Source organism: Choloepus didactylus, chromosome 8 (assembly GCF_015220235.1).
Source record: "Choloepus didactylus isolate mChoDid1 chromosome 8, mChoDid1.pri, whole genome shotgun sequence".
NCBI lineage: Eukaryota > Metazoa > Chordata > Mammalia > Pilosa > Megalonychidae > Choloepus > Choloepus didactylus.
Window position 1 is genome coordinate 60,662,092 of NC_051314.1, and position 14,831 is coordinate 60,676,922.

The 14,831-nt window shown below is 40.0% G+C and overlaps 1 protein-coding gene across 1 annotated transcript in view; it reads right to left on the reverse strand.

The window, feature by feature from the left end:
• Nucleotides 1-309: 309 nt before the first annotated feature.
• KCNMB4 (potassium calcium-activated channel subfamily M regulatory beta subunit 4) overlaps nt 310-14,831 on the reverse strand; it is a 76,089-nt gene continuing 61,567 nt past the window's right edge. The window contains exon 3 of the mRNA XM_037848209.1: nt 310-3,329. Coding sequence (XP_037704137.1) covers nt 3,161-3,329 — 169 coding nt within the window. The 3' untranslated portion in view covers nt 310-3,160. The remainder of the gene's footprint in view (nt 3,330-14,831) is intronic.

Consider the following 14,831-nt stretch of genomic DNA (forward strand, 5'->3'; position numbering starts at 1 on the left):
AAAGCTTCCAGGTAGCGGCCATTAAACTGAAGAATAGAATGGTACAGGCCAAGCACAGAGACTAATAAAAAAGACGCTGCTGGCCTGAGAGCTATTACCAGAGCTCTTTGGCCGCAGTTACTTTCACATGAACTCACTGAAAGCAAGTAGACCAGAAAGCGACCACAGTAGGGCTTGTGTGTTTAGAACTTCCTGCCGAGCCAAAGGAGGAGGCACCCGGGCATTCTTACCAGCTGCCCCAATGTGGGACATAAGGGGAAAGGAGAGTAGTTAGGCTTAAAAGCTGTCAGCAGACACACACACAAAAAATAGAGTCAGATTCTTTATTCCAGACAAATAAACTTCAGTCCTGGCCTATAAAAGCCTATGTTTGTTCGATCTCTAAGGTAATTTCTAGGGTTACAAATCTGCACCAGCAGGCAAGGGGCTGCAAAAAGCTTTAATGTTCCCAAGAAATGTCAGATGTCGTCATGGAAGCTAATAGGCAAGAGGAATTTCCTAAAGGTCAAAGTAGGAATCACAGAGGGCAGGGGACAAGGGAGTTTCTCCCAGAGAGCAGAATTAATGTTTCCTCAAGGGTCTTACTTGCTTACAGAGTAAGGGATCTTTGCCACTCCTGTGCAGCAGGTTTTCATCATGGCATGGGCCATAGACTGCTATTCCTCATTCTTGTCTTTTACTCTAGTACTCATTCTCTCCTTTCCCCTTTTAGTAATAGAACTCCTCCATGGAGTTTTGGTAGGGTCCATGTCCGTCTAGCTAGAGATAACATGTCCCAGCCTTCCTTGAAGCTAAGTACTCATGAAAGGACTGTGAGCAGAAGTGATGGGTGAAACTTCCTTAAAAGGAAATTATGACCAACTTCTTCTCTTCCTCTCTTTTCACAGGTTGGAAAGTGGATATGCTTCTTCGAGCCAGCTTTAACTGTGGAGATGAATAACCCATGGGTAATGAGAGAACAGAATAGAAGAATCCTGGGACCTTAATTACCTTGTGACACAGAACTGCCCTGACTGCCCAAGATCCCCCAGCCATCTCTGGGTTGCTATATGAGGAAGAAACAGATGCCTATCTTACTTGAGCCATCATATTTTGGGGTCTCTCTGTTGCAGCAACTTAGTCCATTTTCTAATTCATACAAGGAGAGAATTAAAATATTAACAACTTCAGCTTTTATGACCTTAAAAATGTCTCTCCTTATTTCTTTGGGTTTTACCTTTAACCAGTAGGAATAACGAGCCTCAAATTTAACCAGATGCAAACAAATAAGACCCTAAAACTATACGTAATCACATGAGTTCAGTGTGCTTGTCCTCTTCTCTAAGAATCAACCTACAGAATATAGTTGTATACATTGGGCCTAAATGGAAGGAGTTAGTTAAGATAAACTTATGAGTACCAAACTGCTAAATGAAAACACAGATTAGCATATATCAACTCCTCTTTTTTCCAACACATAAGTATATCCATACACCATGATGTTTTATCTACTCTTTGTAATCAGTTAATCATAACCTTCCAAAAGATAAAGTAGACTTTATCTCCCTCAATGATGGGGTAATGCAAAGGTGACAATTTCCTCTGATTTTCAGATTCATGCTACTATGTACTTTAAAGTGGTGACTGAGTTGCTAGGACAACAGGGAAGCTGCTATAGAAAATTGAAGTCAAGGCACTGTAGTTGCCTCAAAGGATGTCATAAACAGTGTGTTCAAGGCCTTTTTCACAGTGAAATGTGCAGCACTTGAACCAGAAAAAAAATGAAGAAGGTAGAAAACTACAACTGTCTCAATCACTTACATTTTGAATTTAAGAAAACATTGGTATGCAGACTAGAAGTTAAGAAGCCATCATTCTATTACCACGTATCTTTGTAAAAACCCTGTGGCAATAACTTTATTCTAACAGAAGTAGGTCTAAAGAATATGAGAGAAAAGCAAAAAAGAAACTCTGTTGTCAGTTGTTCCTCCACTAAAAATTTATATCTCATCTAAACAAAGGTTTGATTCTACATGGTAAATCGAAAGGATAGGCTTGACATTCACTGAGACCTGTGATTGCTATTTGGAATTCGAGTTTATGAACAGAAGTTTGGTTTCATTAATGAACTTTTTGATAAAGGCACAGAAAAAATTTCATCACCCGTGGATGGGAGCTGGGCTGCATCTCCACAAAAGTCCAAGCAAACTGCGCAACTGCAGCAATCTTCCTGTTTTAATACTGATCATATCAAGGCAAGGATAAAGAAAATAAAACCAGAAGGCTTGAGCTGATTTTGAATTTTTTTTTCTGACCTTAAAAAAAAAAAAATGAAAACATCATTTAACTACACTGAAGAGTGTCCTTCACATCAGGACATCCAGTTGCACAGTGATAGAACCCATCAACAAGAACAAGAAGAGATGAGAAAAGGAGCCCAGTGCTCACAGAGCCAGGACAGGCTCATTTAGAATCATCTCCCTCTATTAAGAAGTAAACTGGTGAAAAATAATAGAAAGGCAAAGAAAGGCAAGTATGGGACAACATGTTTCCCCAATATCTGAGGGTCTGAGAGTGTTTAAAGGTCACAGAAGTGACAGGATCCTGACTTAATAGTGCATATTCTCTTTATCGTACAGGAGTCAAAAGGTACCTTTTAGTAATGGAAACTGAGGGTTGTGCAGTGAGGTCAAGACTTATGCAGGAATTCTCATCTCCAAGTAAAAGTTTGATTTTTTTTTTTAGTAGAATCAATTGAAACTGGAAGACCCCTTTTTAAATTTAGTGTTCTAAGCATATAAACAAAGAAAATAAAAAAGAACGCAGACCATTCTATTTTAATATTTTTAAGTAGCATAAATCATAATGGTTTGTATACTACACTGTACAAATAATACAGTTACTTTCCAAATAAAATTAACTTCCTATAGGATTTTCTGAAATGGTTACTCCATAGAGCTAAGAGCCTGACCCTTTAGCCATCACGACGACACATGGAATGCAATCTTTAAGGTTCCAAGTCTTCCAGTTGTGCCTGGTTCTGCTGCCACTCAGGGAGGCGCCTCTTGGAGACCTCCTGGGGCCCCTTCCATCTCCTGCACTGGGAAACACGGGCTCTGCAGGTGGGTGTGTGCCGAGGAGTGCAGCTGCTGTGCGTTGCTTTCCACACGCCCACACCCCTTTAAGAGAACTTGCGCTTCTTCATGGCTTCTGCCTTGACTGCCAGGCTCTTGGCGCAGATGGTCAGGAGCACAATGAGAACGCCCACCACAAATGTTACCAGGGGCCACAGGAAGCAATGCAGGAGGACAATCTCATCATGAGTGCGATGCAGAAGCACGTCGTCTGGTCTGCAAGACAGTAGAGAACGGGGGAAAAAAAAACAAGAGCGGTCAACAGTTTGTCAGTCGTTCATCAGCAACTGGCTGAAAAAAATCAAAGCAAAACCTTGAAAACTGCTTGAAAGTATCAACTTAGAGCTGTATTTAAGCTTATCCTGTAAAGATTCCTGATTATCAAGGAGATACCTTGTTAAAATATATGCATTATTCAGGTCTTCTGTTTCTCTGTCTTTTCTAACTTAGTGCTAATTTGCCATTTCTTGGCCCTATGTGCTCTTTATGATGTAACTTCACTGGAATCAACATCTTCTAAGCATTTTCTCTAGGGCAGTGCATTCGAACCCTGGTTGGGAACAAAGCTTAACTTCTATGACTGAAGCTTCTTTAACTTCCACATCGACATCCTGAATCCCTCCGGTGTATGAGACCCAATCTCCACCAGAAAAAGGGATGAGAATAAAAAATCCAAATAAAAGTCAAACCAACTTCTCCCATTACTGTAGCTAATCTTGCTTTGCTGTTATCCTCAGTCTTGAACTGTCTCTTCACACTTCAGCCCCGAGTTTCTGAATTTTTGATATTTGAATTCCATGTCTTGGTGTCACTTAAAACCCAACCTATCAAAGGAGAGGGCATCTTACCCTTCTTTCCAACTGTCTTACTTTCTGACAAAGACCTCCATGTCCTAGAAAATAAAAATCTCTAAACTACAGGGCTTTCCTTAATTTATCTCTCTTCTTTTTCAATTTCAATTTAGCAACTCCTAATGCTACCATTTTACCTTTTTATTCTAGAATATTACAATAGGAGTTTCCCTGACTCTTGTATCCCTTTTTTAATCATAATGAATATAATTATTGCCTTAAAGTGCCACTTTTATCTGTTAATTCCCTTAATCGAAACATTTGACGAGCTTCCTACTGTGCAAGAGATGGTCCAACTGTCTTGGCTAAAAAAAGCCCCTTACAACCTGGGGGAAAACTTGCTTTCCAGCCCAAAGGGAATAATCATCTTTCACTTCCACGTGAAAATCTCACTCTTACTATAAATACTGTATTTCGTGCTCGGAACCCATAACAAAAAGTTGAGCTCTTGAATGAAGTGATTGGTTATTTATAATGTAATTTACATATTCCAAAATGTCAAAAGTATCTCTTATGCTATTATTTTCTCCATTCTAAGTTGCTTAACATATTCCACTTTCCCACTCATCCTTTAACGTCCGCTAGACAACTTGAGTTGCAGCAGTCTAAAAATTACTGATGGGTGGGTATTTGTGAACAAACCCAAACAAGATCTCAGCACTTTGGTGGGGCTCAAATGATCTTAATTCAGAAAAAAATGACAGTTAAACATATTGTTTGAGTTTAGTCAGAAAGTTAGATGGTGTAGCCCTCAGGTCAAGTCAGCTTCAGTGTACCACCTAGAGGTTTTCATTAATAGACAGACAAGTGAATGGTTGTTGTGCCGGTTTGAATGTATTGTGTCCCCCAAATGCCATTATCTTTGTGGTCTTGTGTGGGGCAGAAGTTTTGGTGATGGTTGGATTTGCTTGCAATGTGCCCCACCCAGCTGTGGGTAATGATTTGGATGGGATGTTCCCATGGAGGCATGGCCCCGCCCATTCAGGGTGGGCCTTGATCGGTGGAGCTATATAAATGAGCTGACTGGGGGGAGGAAACGGAGTGCAGCTGTGAGTGATGTTTTGAAGAGGAGGAAGCTTGCTAGAGAGGAACATCCTGGAAGAAAGCCATTTTGAAGCCGGAGCTTTGGAGCAGATGCCAGCTGCCTTCCTAGCTGGCAGAGGTTTTCTGGACGCCATTGGCCATCCTCCGGTGAAGGTACCCAATTGCTGAGGTGTTACCTTGGACGCTTTGTGGCCTTAAGACTGTAACTGTGTAGTGAAATAAACCCCCGTTTTATAAAAGCCTATCCATCTCTGGTGTTTTGCATTCTGCAGCATTAGCAAACTAGGACAGTTGTTTTTAACGCATTCTTCTATGCTTCTGTGTTGGTTTACTATTTTAAAAGAAAAACCTGACCACATTCTTGATAAATCTTGCAAAGGCTTTCAGCAGTTCTATATTATAAGTATGGGGCCCTATTTTTCAATTCCAGCACTCGTCTCATTCATAGGAAGTGAAGATGTGATTCCACAAGCTGTGGTCCTCTTCTCTTTGGCCATTAAAGAGAGATCCTGGGAATTTAACTTTCATCAAACAGGATGACATTTTGCAAGACATTTCCATTTCATTCACAGGAAGGTTCGTTCGGTTATATCCGAGCAGCAGTGCTTCCTCCAGAAAAGGAAGAAAATAACGCAATTAGTCCAATTGCCCTCAAGAACGTCAAAGGCTTTGGAGAACAAGGGCAGTGCATGTAACAGAGAGAAACTTTCCTGAGGAGCTCTCATTAGTAACAGTTTTCATAAGTTGGGACCTATTTTCCCAGCAGAATGACACAAAATGTTGGCGATTTCTCCTTTACCTATAGTAGAGCCATCATGTGGCAATAACAGAAACAATTTCTGCTGGCTGGCTTTCAAATGACATAATCCTTGCCTTTCTTTTGTTGTTGTTGCATTTATCTCATTATAAAGTGAGACTTTTAATTGACATTTAATTTCATATTATTTCAATTAAAATTTGTATTGAGTGCAGAGTCACTGTGATGATCAAGCAAAATTCACTCCAATTGCAGAGATTACTCCTTTTTCTGAATTCCCATAACATTGTCTTCAAGACTTGTGCCACCATTAATATTTAGGTGTATATTAATCTACATATCTTTTTTTTCCTGTAAGGTCCTTAAGGGCTGTGACTTTGTCATTGCTGGTTATTCTACACATGTCCATTGCTAAGTAACTGCTTGCTATTGACAATCATAGGGAGTCTGCTCTGGTGCAACTTAAATTATTATCTGTACCAATTTTCAAGAGACTTGTGCCTTGAGTCTAGAAAAGTATCGGTCAAGGTCCAAAAATATTCAGGGCCAGGACAGTCACAGCCACATTTTACAGTCTTTGAAATCCCAATACCCAGCACTGCCATGTTCCTTTTTCCAGTTACCAGCTGTCAGATGTCTTTGCCTAAGTGTGCAAGGGGAAGTAAAAGTTGTCTCAGGATGCTCTTCCTTTCTGTGAAGGACTGTTCTACTACTCTAGAATCTATTGGTACGAAAATGAGTCCTTAATTCTTCATCAAAAAGGGGAATGTACAGAGTTTCTCTTTGGGGTGATGAAAAGTTTTGGTAATGGATGATGATGATGTTGGTAGCACCACATTGTAAATGTAATTTTGCCACTGAAATGTACACTCAAAAATGGTAGAAATGGAAAATTTAATTTTATATCTATGATATCATAACTGCAACAAAAAAAATTAGACCGAAAAAAAAAAAGTCTTTCCAAGGGGAAACTTGGATTTTACACTATTTTAATAAACCTGCATATACTTTTCATAAGTTTTGCAACTAAATTTCTAGTAAAATGTGCTGGGGAAGACATGCTCAGCAGCCATCTCCCAGCCCCCGCCTACCCTCTCCTTTTCTATCATGTACAGATGTTTCAATAGGTTTCTAATTCGCAGCCTGGAAGGAGACAGTAGGTCTAATGGAAAGGCTTGACCTTACCTTAAACCCAAAATCAGGAACCAGCAGCCTCAGCGGTTGCCAGGGATGAGATACTGCACAAAGTTTGCTTGAAACATGCTTTTTGCTCAGTGGCAGTGCCCACTTCCCCTGGGGTGTGCAAAGACCCCACACTCCAGCAGCACAGACTTGTCTACCCTCTCAGATGTGAAGTGGGGCATGGGAGCTGCCATCCACCAACCCTGACCCCAGCAGTTGGCCTCACCGGGCCACAGTGAGCTCTCTTCCCCTGCTATTTTGAACCCTTTGTGCTGTGTAATAAAGTGGTCATTTACTCAAAGTTTCTGTTGTGCCTGATTCTGTGTTCCCATGACGTACCATATAGCAACTCATTCCACAAAATGCTTCAGTTTGAATTCTCTTTTGTAATTCCTTCTCTAGCCACTACTGTTGGTGTTGAATCCTTTACCACAAATGGTACCTGCCAAGGACCAAGGATCACCGGCAGCCAGCCACAGAACTCCACAGTCTTCAGGGGGAAAGTATCACCCTGTTGACAGCTCAATTTTGGACTTCTCCCAGCCTCAAAACCATGAGGCAGTAAACTCTCATCATTTAAGGCAACCCATTGTATGGTATTTGTTTTAGCAGCCAGGAAACGAAGACACAAGGATAGGAAAAAAATAGAAAACTCAGGCTCAGGAAAGCTACCGCCTTAAGTGTAAGTGAAACTTATATCTGAGCATCCTGGCACCCATCGGAAAAAGAAATGTGATGAGTTACATTGCCATAGATCAGAAAAGGAAGCATGCCAATTCACTAGAACAAACTTTTTACTAAGTCTAAACTCTAAGAGAAATTATTCTGTGGCTATTTTTAAAAAATTTCTTTATGGTTGTTATATGTATCTACATCTATATCATAAAATTTGCTATTTTAGCCTTTTTTAAGTGTACAGTTCAGTGACATCAGTTACATTTACAATGTTGTGCTAACATCAACATCATCCATTACCAGAACTTTTTCATCACCCAAAACAGAGTCTGTATACCCATTAAGCAATAACTCCCCCTCCTCCTAATCTCCTGGTAACCTCTAATCTGCTTTCTCTCTATATAAATTTGCTTATGCCAGATACTTCACACATGGAATCACACTGTATTTGTCCCTATCTGACTTAATTCACTTAGCCTAATGTCTTCAAGTTTCATCTATGTTATAGTATGTCTCAGAACTTCTTTATTATGGCTGAATAATATTCCATTATGTGTATATACCACATTTTGTTTCTCCATTCATTGTCTGATGGACACGTGGGTTGTTTCCACCTTTGGCTATGGTGAATAATACTGTTATGAACATCGGTATATAAGTAGCTGTTTGAGCCCCTGCCTTGAGTTCTTTTGGGTAGATACCTAGGAATGGAATTGCCAGGTCATACAGTAATTCTATGTTTAACTTTTTGAGAAATGGCTAAATAGTTTTCCACTGCGGCAGCACGTTTCCACATTCCCATCAGCAATGTATAAGGGTTCCACTTTTTCCTCATCCTCATCAACACTTGTTATTTATTTATCTATTTTAAGATAGTAGCCATTCTAGTGGGCGTGAAGTGGTATCTCATTGTGGTTTTGCTTTGAATTTCCTTGATGGCTAATGACACTGAGCATCTTGTCATGTGTTTTTTGGCCATTTGTACATCTTCTTTGGCAAAACTTCTATTTAAGTCCTTTGTCCATTTTTAAACTGGGTTGTCTTTTTGTTGTTGAGTCATAGGAGTTCTTTATATATGTATTCTGGATATTAAACCTTTTCCAGATAAATTATTCCCAAATATTTTCTCCCATTATATAGATTGTCTTCTCACTTTCTTGATAATGCCCTTTGATGCATAAAAGTTGTCAATTTTGATGATGTCCAATCTATCAATTATTTTGTGTGCATTTTTATATAAAGTAATCAGTACAACACATTTAAAAGGCCTTTTTACAAAGCTGGCAATTCACTTGAGAAGTTTTTACAATACTGATTCCAAGGTCCCAGATCAATGGAATGAGACTCAGGTTTTAAACAGCTTTCCAGGCAATGCTGATAATTACTCACATCTGGGAACAATTGACTTAAACAATGCTTTTTAAATATGAAATGTTTCAGCCTCATTTTTGACAATAGCTGAAAAGCAAATCGTTCAAGACTAAAATCGCTGAGGAGGCCACAGTGCATGCACTGTGTGCTATTGGTTAAAAAGAGAGTTTTCTGTCAGGTTAGATTCCTGACACGGAGATGACAAAATGATATTTTAAAATGAAAACCAAAGAACCTAACATGTATTCTTTCCCAGGTATCTTCATTAGCTTGTAGTTGGGTTTCAGGCAGCCTCACCAAGTTTTCTATATTAGTCTGAATCAAATGTATAAACAAATATTCAATTGAAATGCCAGAGATGGAAGAGGTGTCCATAGCATGGACTAATTTACGGGAATGATTGATAGCTCATGAAGAAAACCTTGATGTGGATATTATTATAATTAATATTTTACAGACCAGCCCTTCAATAAGTGGTGATTTGTTTAACAATAGTTTTGTCATGCAGACCTAGTGACTTCATCTGGGACTTTCTAAAAACATTCACACTCAGACTTTTAGGAAGATGTCTGTGGCTTAAAGGATGCTTCACCTGGAAGTCTCCCTCTTGACCACCACAACTCTCAGCCCTCTGGAGACTTAAAATATGGAACACCTACACAGAAGTATAAATAGGCCAATACAGGGCTGGGAGTTCATTTGGTGTCAGAGAGGCTGTGAATTGCCTGAAGTCATGCATCTGGCTGGTGACAGTACACTTATCAGAACTCAGATCTTAGACTATTTAGGACAGTCTCATTCCCAAATTTCAAAGGCTCTGAGACTCTGGGATTTGCAAAACCCTTAGAAAGAGCATTAAGTGCAAAGTCTTAACTGAACAGATGGGGAAACTAAGTTCAGAGATAGGCAGCGTGTTGGCTGTGGTATCTTACTGAGTTAGGGGCAGAGCTGGAGGTGATCATTTGTTCTCTTGAGTGTTCTCTCCACCCATGACATCGAGACAGATGAGGTCCATAGGTGTCCTGTTGGTGGTTGGTTAATCAGCTAATCAATGATAACATTAAGGCTTTTGATTCCCATAGAGTGCATTCAAATTCCTTGTTTGCTTGACCCTTCCATGGGCCTATAGCATTCACATTAGGATGTGGATATTATTAAATGTTTTGATTTTTAGCAAGACTCCATGCTATGGGCTTCCCAGAAAGAGACTGAACTAACATCCCATGAAAATACGTGATTTGATCTATCAGTTAAAGATTTTTAAAAGTTTTGTTCTATCAGAGGAAGCTGAAGATTGGCCGATAGAAATAATGAATTTGAAAAATCACAAAGCTGTCCTTATTGAAAGTAATTAGCCACTGTGTTGAGTTGCTGTTTGAAGCAATGATAAATAAGATTTTGCCAAGAGCAGAGAAAAGCATGCTTGTCTTCCTAAACAGCACAGGAAGGCACTAAACACAGCCAATCTAAAAGTTATTTCAAGTTATGTAATAAATTATATTGGGAATATGGGGTCAAGAACACAGTAGCCAGAGGAGGCGGGGCAAGATGGCGGACTGGTGAGCTGTATGTTTTAGTTACTCCTCCAGGAGAGTAGGTAGAAAGCCAGGAACTGTGTGGACTGGACACCACAGAGCAATCTGACTTTGGGCATACTTCATACAACACTCATGAAAACGTGGAACTGCTGAGATCAGCGAAATCTGTAAGTTTTTGTGGCCAGGGGACCCGCGCCCCTCCCTGCCAGGCTCAGTCCCGGAGGAGGAGGGGCTGTCAGCTCCGGGAAGGAGAAGGGAGAACTGCAGTGGCAGCCCTTATCGGAAACTCATTCTACTGATCCAAACTCCAACCATAGATAGACTGAAAACAGACACCAGAGAATCTGAGAGCAGCCAGCCCAGCAGAGAGGAGACAGGCATAGAAAAAAAACAACACGAAAAACTCCAAAATAAAAGCAGAGGATTTTTGGAGTTCTGGTGAACATAGAAAGGGGAAGGGCAGAGCTCAGGCCCTGAGGCGCATATGCAAATCCCGAAGAAAAGCTGATCTCTCTGCCCTGTGGACCTTTCCTTAATGGCCCTGGTTGCTTTGTCTCTTAGCATTTCAATAACCCATTAGATCTCTGAGGAGGGCCCTTTTTTTTTTTTTTTTTTTTAATCCTTTTTTCTTTTTCTAAAACAAGTACTCTAAGAAGCTCAATACAGAAAGCTTCAAAGACTTGCAATTTGGGCAGGTCAAGTCAAGAGCAGAACTAAGAGAGCTCTGAGACAAAAGGCAATAATCCACTGGCTGAGAAAATTCACTAAACACCACAACTTCCCAAGAAAAGGGGGGTGTCCACTCATAGCCATCATCCTGGTGGACAGGAAACACTCCTGCCCATCGCCAGCCCCATAGCCCAGAGCTGCCCCAGACAACCCAGTGTGACGGAAGTGCTTCAAATAACAGGCACACACCACAAAACTGGGCGTGGACATTAGCCTTCCCTGCAACCTCAGCTGATTGTCCCAGAGTTGGGAAGGTGGAGCAGTGTGAATTAACAAAGCCCCATTCAGCCATCATTTCAGCAGACTGGGAGCCTCCCTACACAGCCCAGCAGCCCAGAACTGCCCTGGGGGGACGGCACTCACCTGTGACATAGCACAGTCATCCCTCAACAGAGGACCCAGGGTGCACAGCCTGGAAGAGGGGCCCACTTGCAAGTCTCAGGAGCCATACGCCAATACCAAGGATTTGTGGGTCAGTGGCAGAGACAAACTATGGCAGAACTGAACTGAAGGATTAGACTATTGCAGCAGCTTTAAAACTCTAGGATCACCAGGGAGATTTGATTGTTAGGGCCACCCCCCCTCCCTGACTGCCCAGAAACACGCCCCATATACAGGGCAGGCAACACCAACTACACACACAAGCTTGGTACACCAATTGGACCCCACAAGACTCACTCCCCCACTCACCAAAAAGGCTAAGCAGGGGAGAACTGGCTTGTGGAGAACAGGTGGCTCGTGGACGCCACCTGCTGGTTAGTTAGAGAAAGTGTACTCCACGAAGCTGTAGATCTGATAAATTAGAGATAAGGACTTCAATTGGTCTACAAATCCTAAAAGAACCCTATCAAGTTCAGCAAATGCCACGAGGCCAAAAACAACAGAAAATTATAAAGCATATGAAAAAACCAGACGATATGGATAACCCATGCCCAAGCACCCAAATCAAAAGATCAGAAGAGACACAGCACCTAGAGCAGCTACTCAAAGAACTAAAGATGAACAATGAGACCATAGTACGGGAGACAAAGGAAATCAAGAAGACCCTAGAAGAGCATAAAGAAGACATTGCAAGACTAAATAAAAAAATGGATGATCTTATGGAAATTAAAGAAACTGTTGACCAAATTAAAAAGATTCTGGACACTCATAGTACAAGACTAGAGGAGGTTGAACAACGAATCAGTGACCTGGAAGATGACAGAATGGAAAATGAAAGCATAAAAGAAAGAATGGGGAAAAAAATTGAAAAAATCGAAATGGACCTCAGGGATATGATAGATAACATGAAACGTCCAAATATAAGACTCATTGGTGTCCCAGAAAGGGAAGAAAAGGGTAAAGGTCTAGGAAGAGTATTCAAAGAAATTGTTGGGGAAAACTTCCCAAATCTTCTAAACAACATAAATACACAAATCATAAATGCTCAGCGAACTCCAAATAGAATAAATCCAAATAAACCCACTCCGAGACATATTCTGATCACACTGTCAAACACAGAAGAGAAGGAGCAAGTTCTGAAAGCAGCAAGAGAAAAGCAATTCACCACACACAAAGGAAACAGCATAAGACTAAGTAGTGACTACTCAGCAGCCACCATGGAGGCGAGAAGGCAGTGGCACGATACATTTAAAATTCTGAATGAGAAAAATTTCCAGCCAAGAATACTTTATCCAGCAAAGCTCTCCTTCAAATTTGAGGGAGAGCTTAAATTTTTCACAGACAAAGAAATGGTGAGAGAATTTGCTAACAAGAGACCTGCCCTACTGGAGATACTAAAGGGAGCCCTACAGACAGAGAAACAAAGACAGGACAGAGAGACTTGGAGAAAGGTTCAGTACTAAAGAGATTCGGTATGGGTACAATAAAGAATATTAATAGACAGAGGGGAAAAATATGACAAACATAAACCAAAGGATAAGATGGCTGATTCAAGAAATGCCTTCACGGTTATAATGTTGAATGTAAATGGATTAAACTCCCCAATTAAAAGATATAGATTCGCAGAATGGATCAAAAAAAATGAACCATCAATATGTTGCATACAAGAGACTCATCTTAGACACGGGGACACAAAGAAACTGAAAGTGAAAGGATGGAAAAAAATATTTCATGCAAGCTACAGCCAAAAGAAAGCAGGTGTAGCAATATTAATCTCAGATCAAATAGACTTCAAAAGCAGGGATGTTTTGAGAGACAAAGAAGGCCACTACATACTAATCAAAGGGGCAATTCAACAAGAAGAAATAACAATCGTAAATGTCTATGCACCCAATCAAGGTGCCACAAAATACATGAGAGAAACACTGGCAAAACTAAAGGAAGCAATTGATGTTTCCACAATAATTGTGGGAGACTTCAACACATCACTCTCTCCTATAGATAGATCAACCAGACAGAAGACCAATAAGGAAACTGAAAACCTAAACAATCTGATAAATGAATTAGATTTAACAGACATATACAGGACATTACATCCCAAATCACCAGGATACACATACTTTTCTAGTGCTCACAGAACTTTCTCCAGAATAGATCATATGCTGGGACATAAAACAAGCCTCAATAAATTTAAAAAGATTGAAATTATTCAAAGCACATTCTCTGACCACAATGGAATACAATTAGAAGTCAATAACCATCAGAGACTTAGAAAATTCACAAATACCTGGAGGTTAAACAACACACTCCTAAACAATCAGTGGGTTAAAGAAGAAATAGCAAGAGAAATTGCTAAATATATAGAGACGAATGAAAATGAGAACACAACACACCAAAACCTATGGGATGCAGCAAAAGCAGTGCTAAGGGGGAAATTTATAGCACTAAATGCATATATTAAAAAGGAAGAAAGAGCCAAAATCAAAGAACTAATGGATCAACTGAAGAAGCTAGAAAATGAACAGCAAACCAATCCTAAACCAAGTAGAAGAAAAGAAATAACAAGGATTAAAGCAGAAATAAATGACATAGAGAACAAAAAAACAATAGAGAGGATAAATATCACCAAAAGTTGGTTCTTTGAGAAGATCAACAAGATTGACAAGCCCCTAGCTAGACTGACAAAATCAAAAAGAGAGAAGACCCATATAAACAAAATAATGAATGAAAAAGGTGACATAACTGCAGATCCTGAAGAAATTAAAAAAATTATAAGAGGATATTATGAACAACTGTATGGCAACAAACTGGATAATGTAGAAGAAATGGACAATTTCCTGGAAACATATGAACAACCTAGACTGACCACAGAAGAAATAGAAGACCTCAACCAACCCATCACAAGCAAAGAGATCCAATCAGTCATCAAAAATCTTCCCACAAATAAATGCCCAGGGCCAGATGGCTTCACAGGGGAATTCTACCAAACTTTCCAGAAAGAACTGACACCAATCTTACTCAAACTCTTTCAAAACATTGAAGAAAATGGAACACTACCTAACTCATTTTATGAAGCTCACATCAATCTAATACCAAAACCAGGCAAAGATGCTACAAAAAAGGAAAACTACCGGCCAATCTCCCTAACGAATATAGATGCAAAAATCCTCAACAAAATACTTGCAAATCG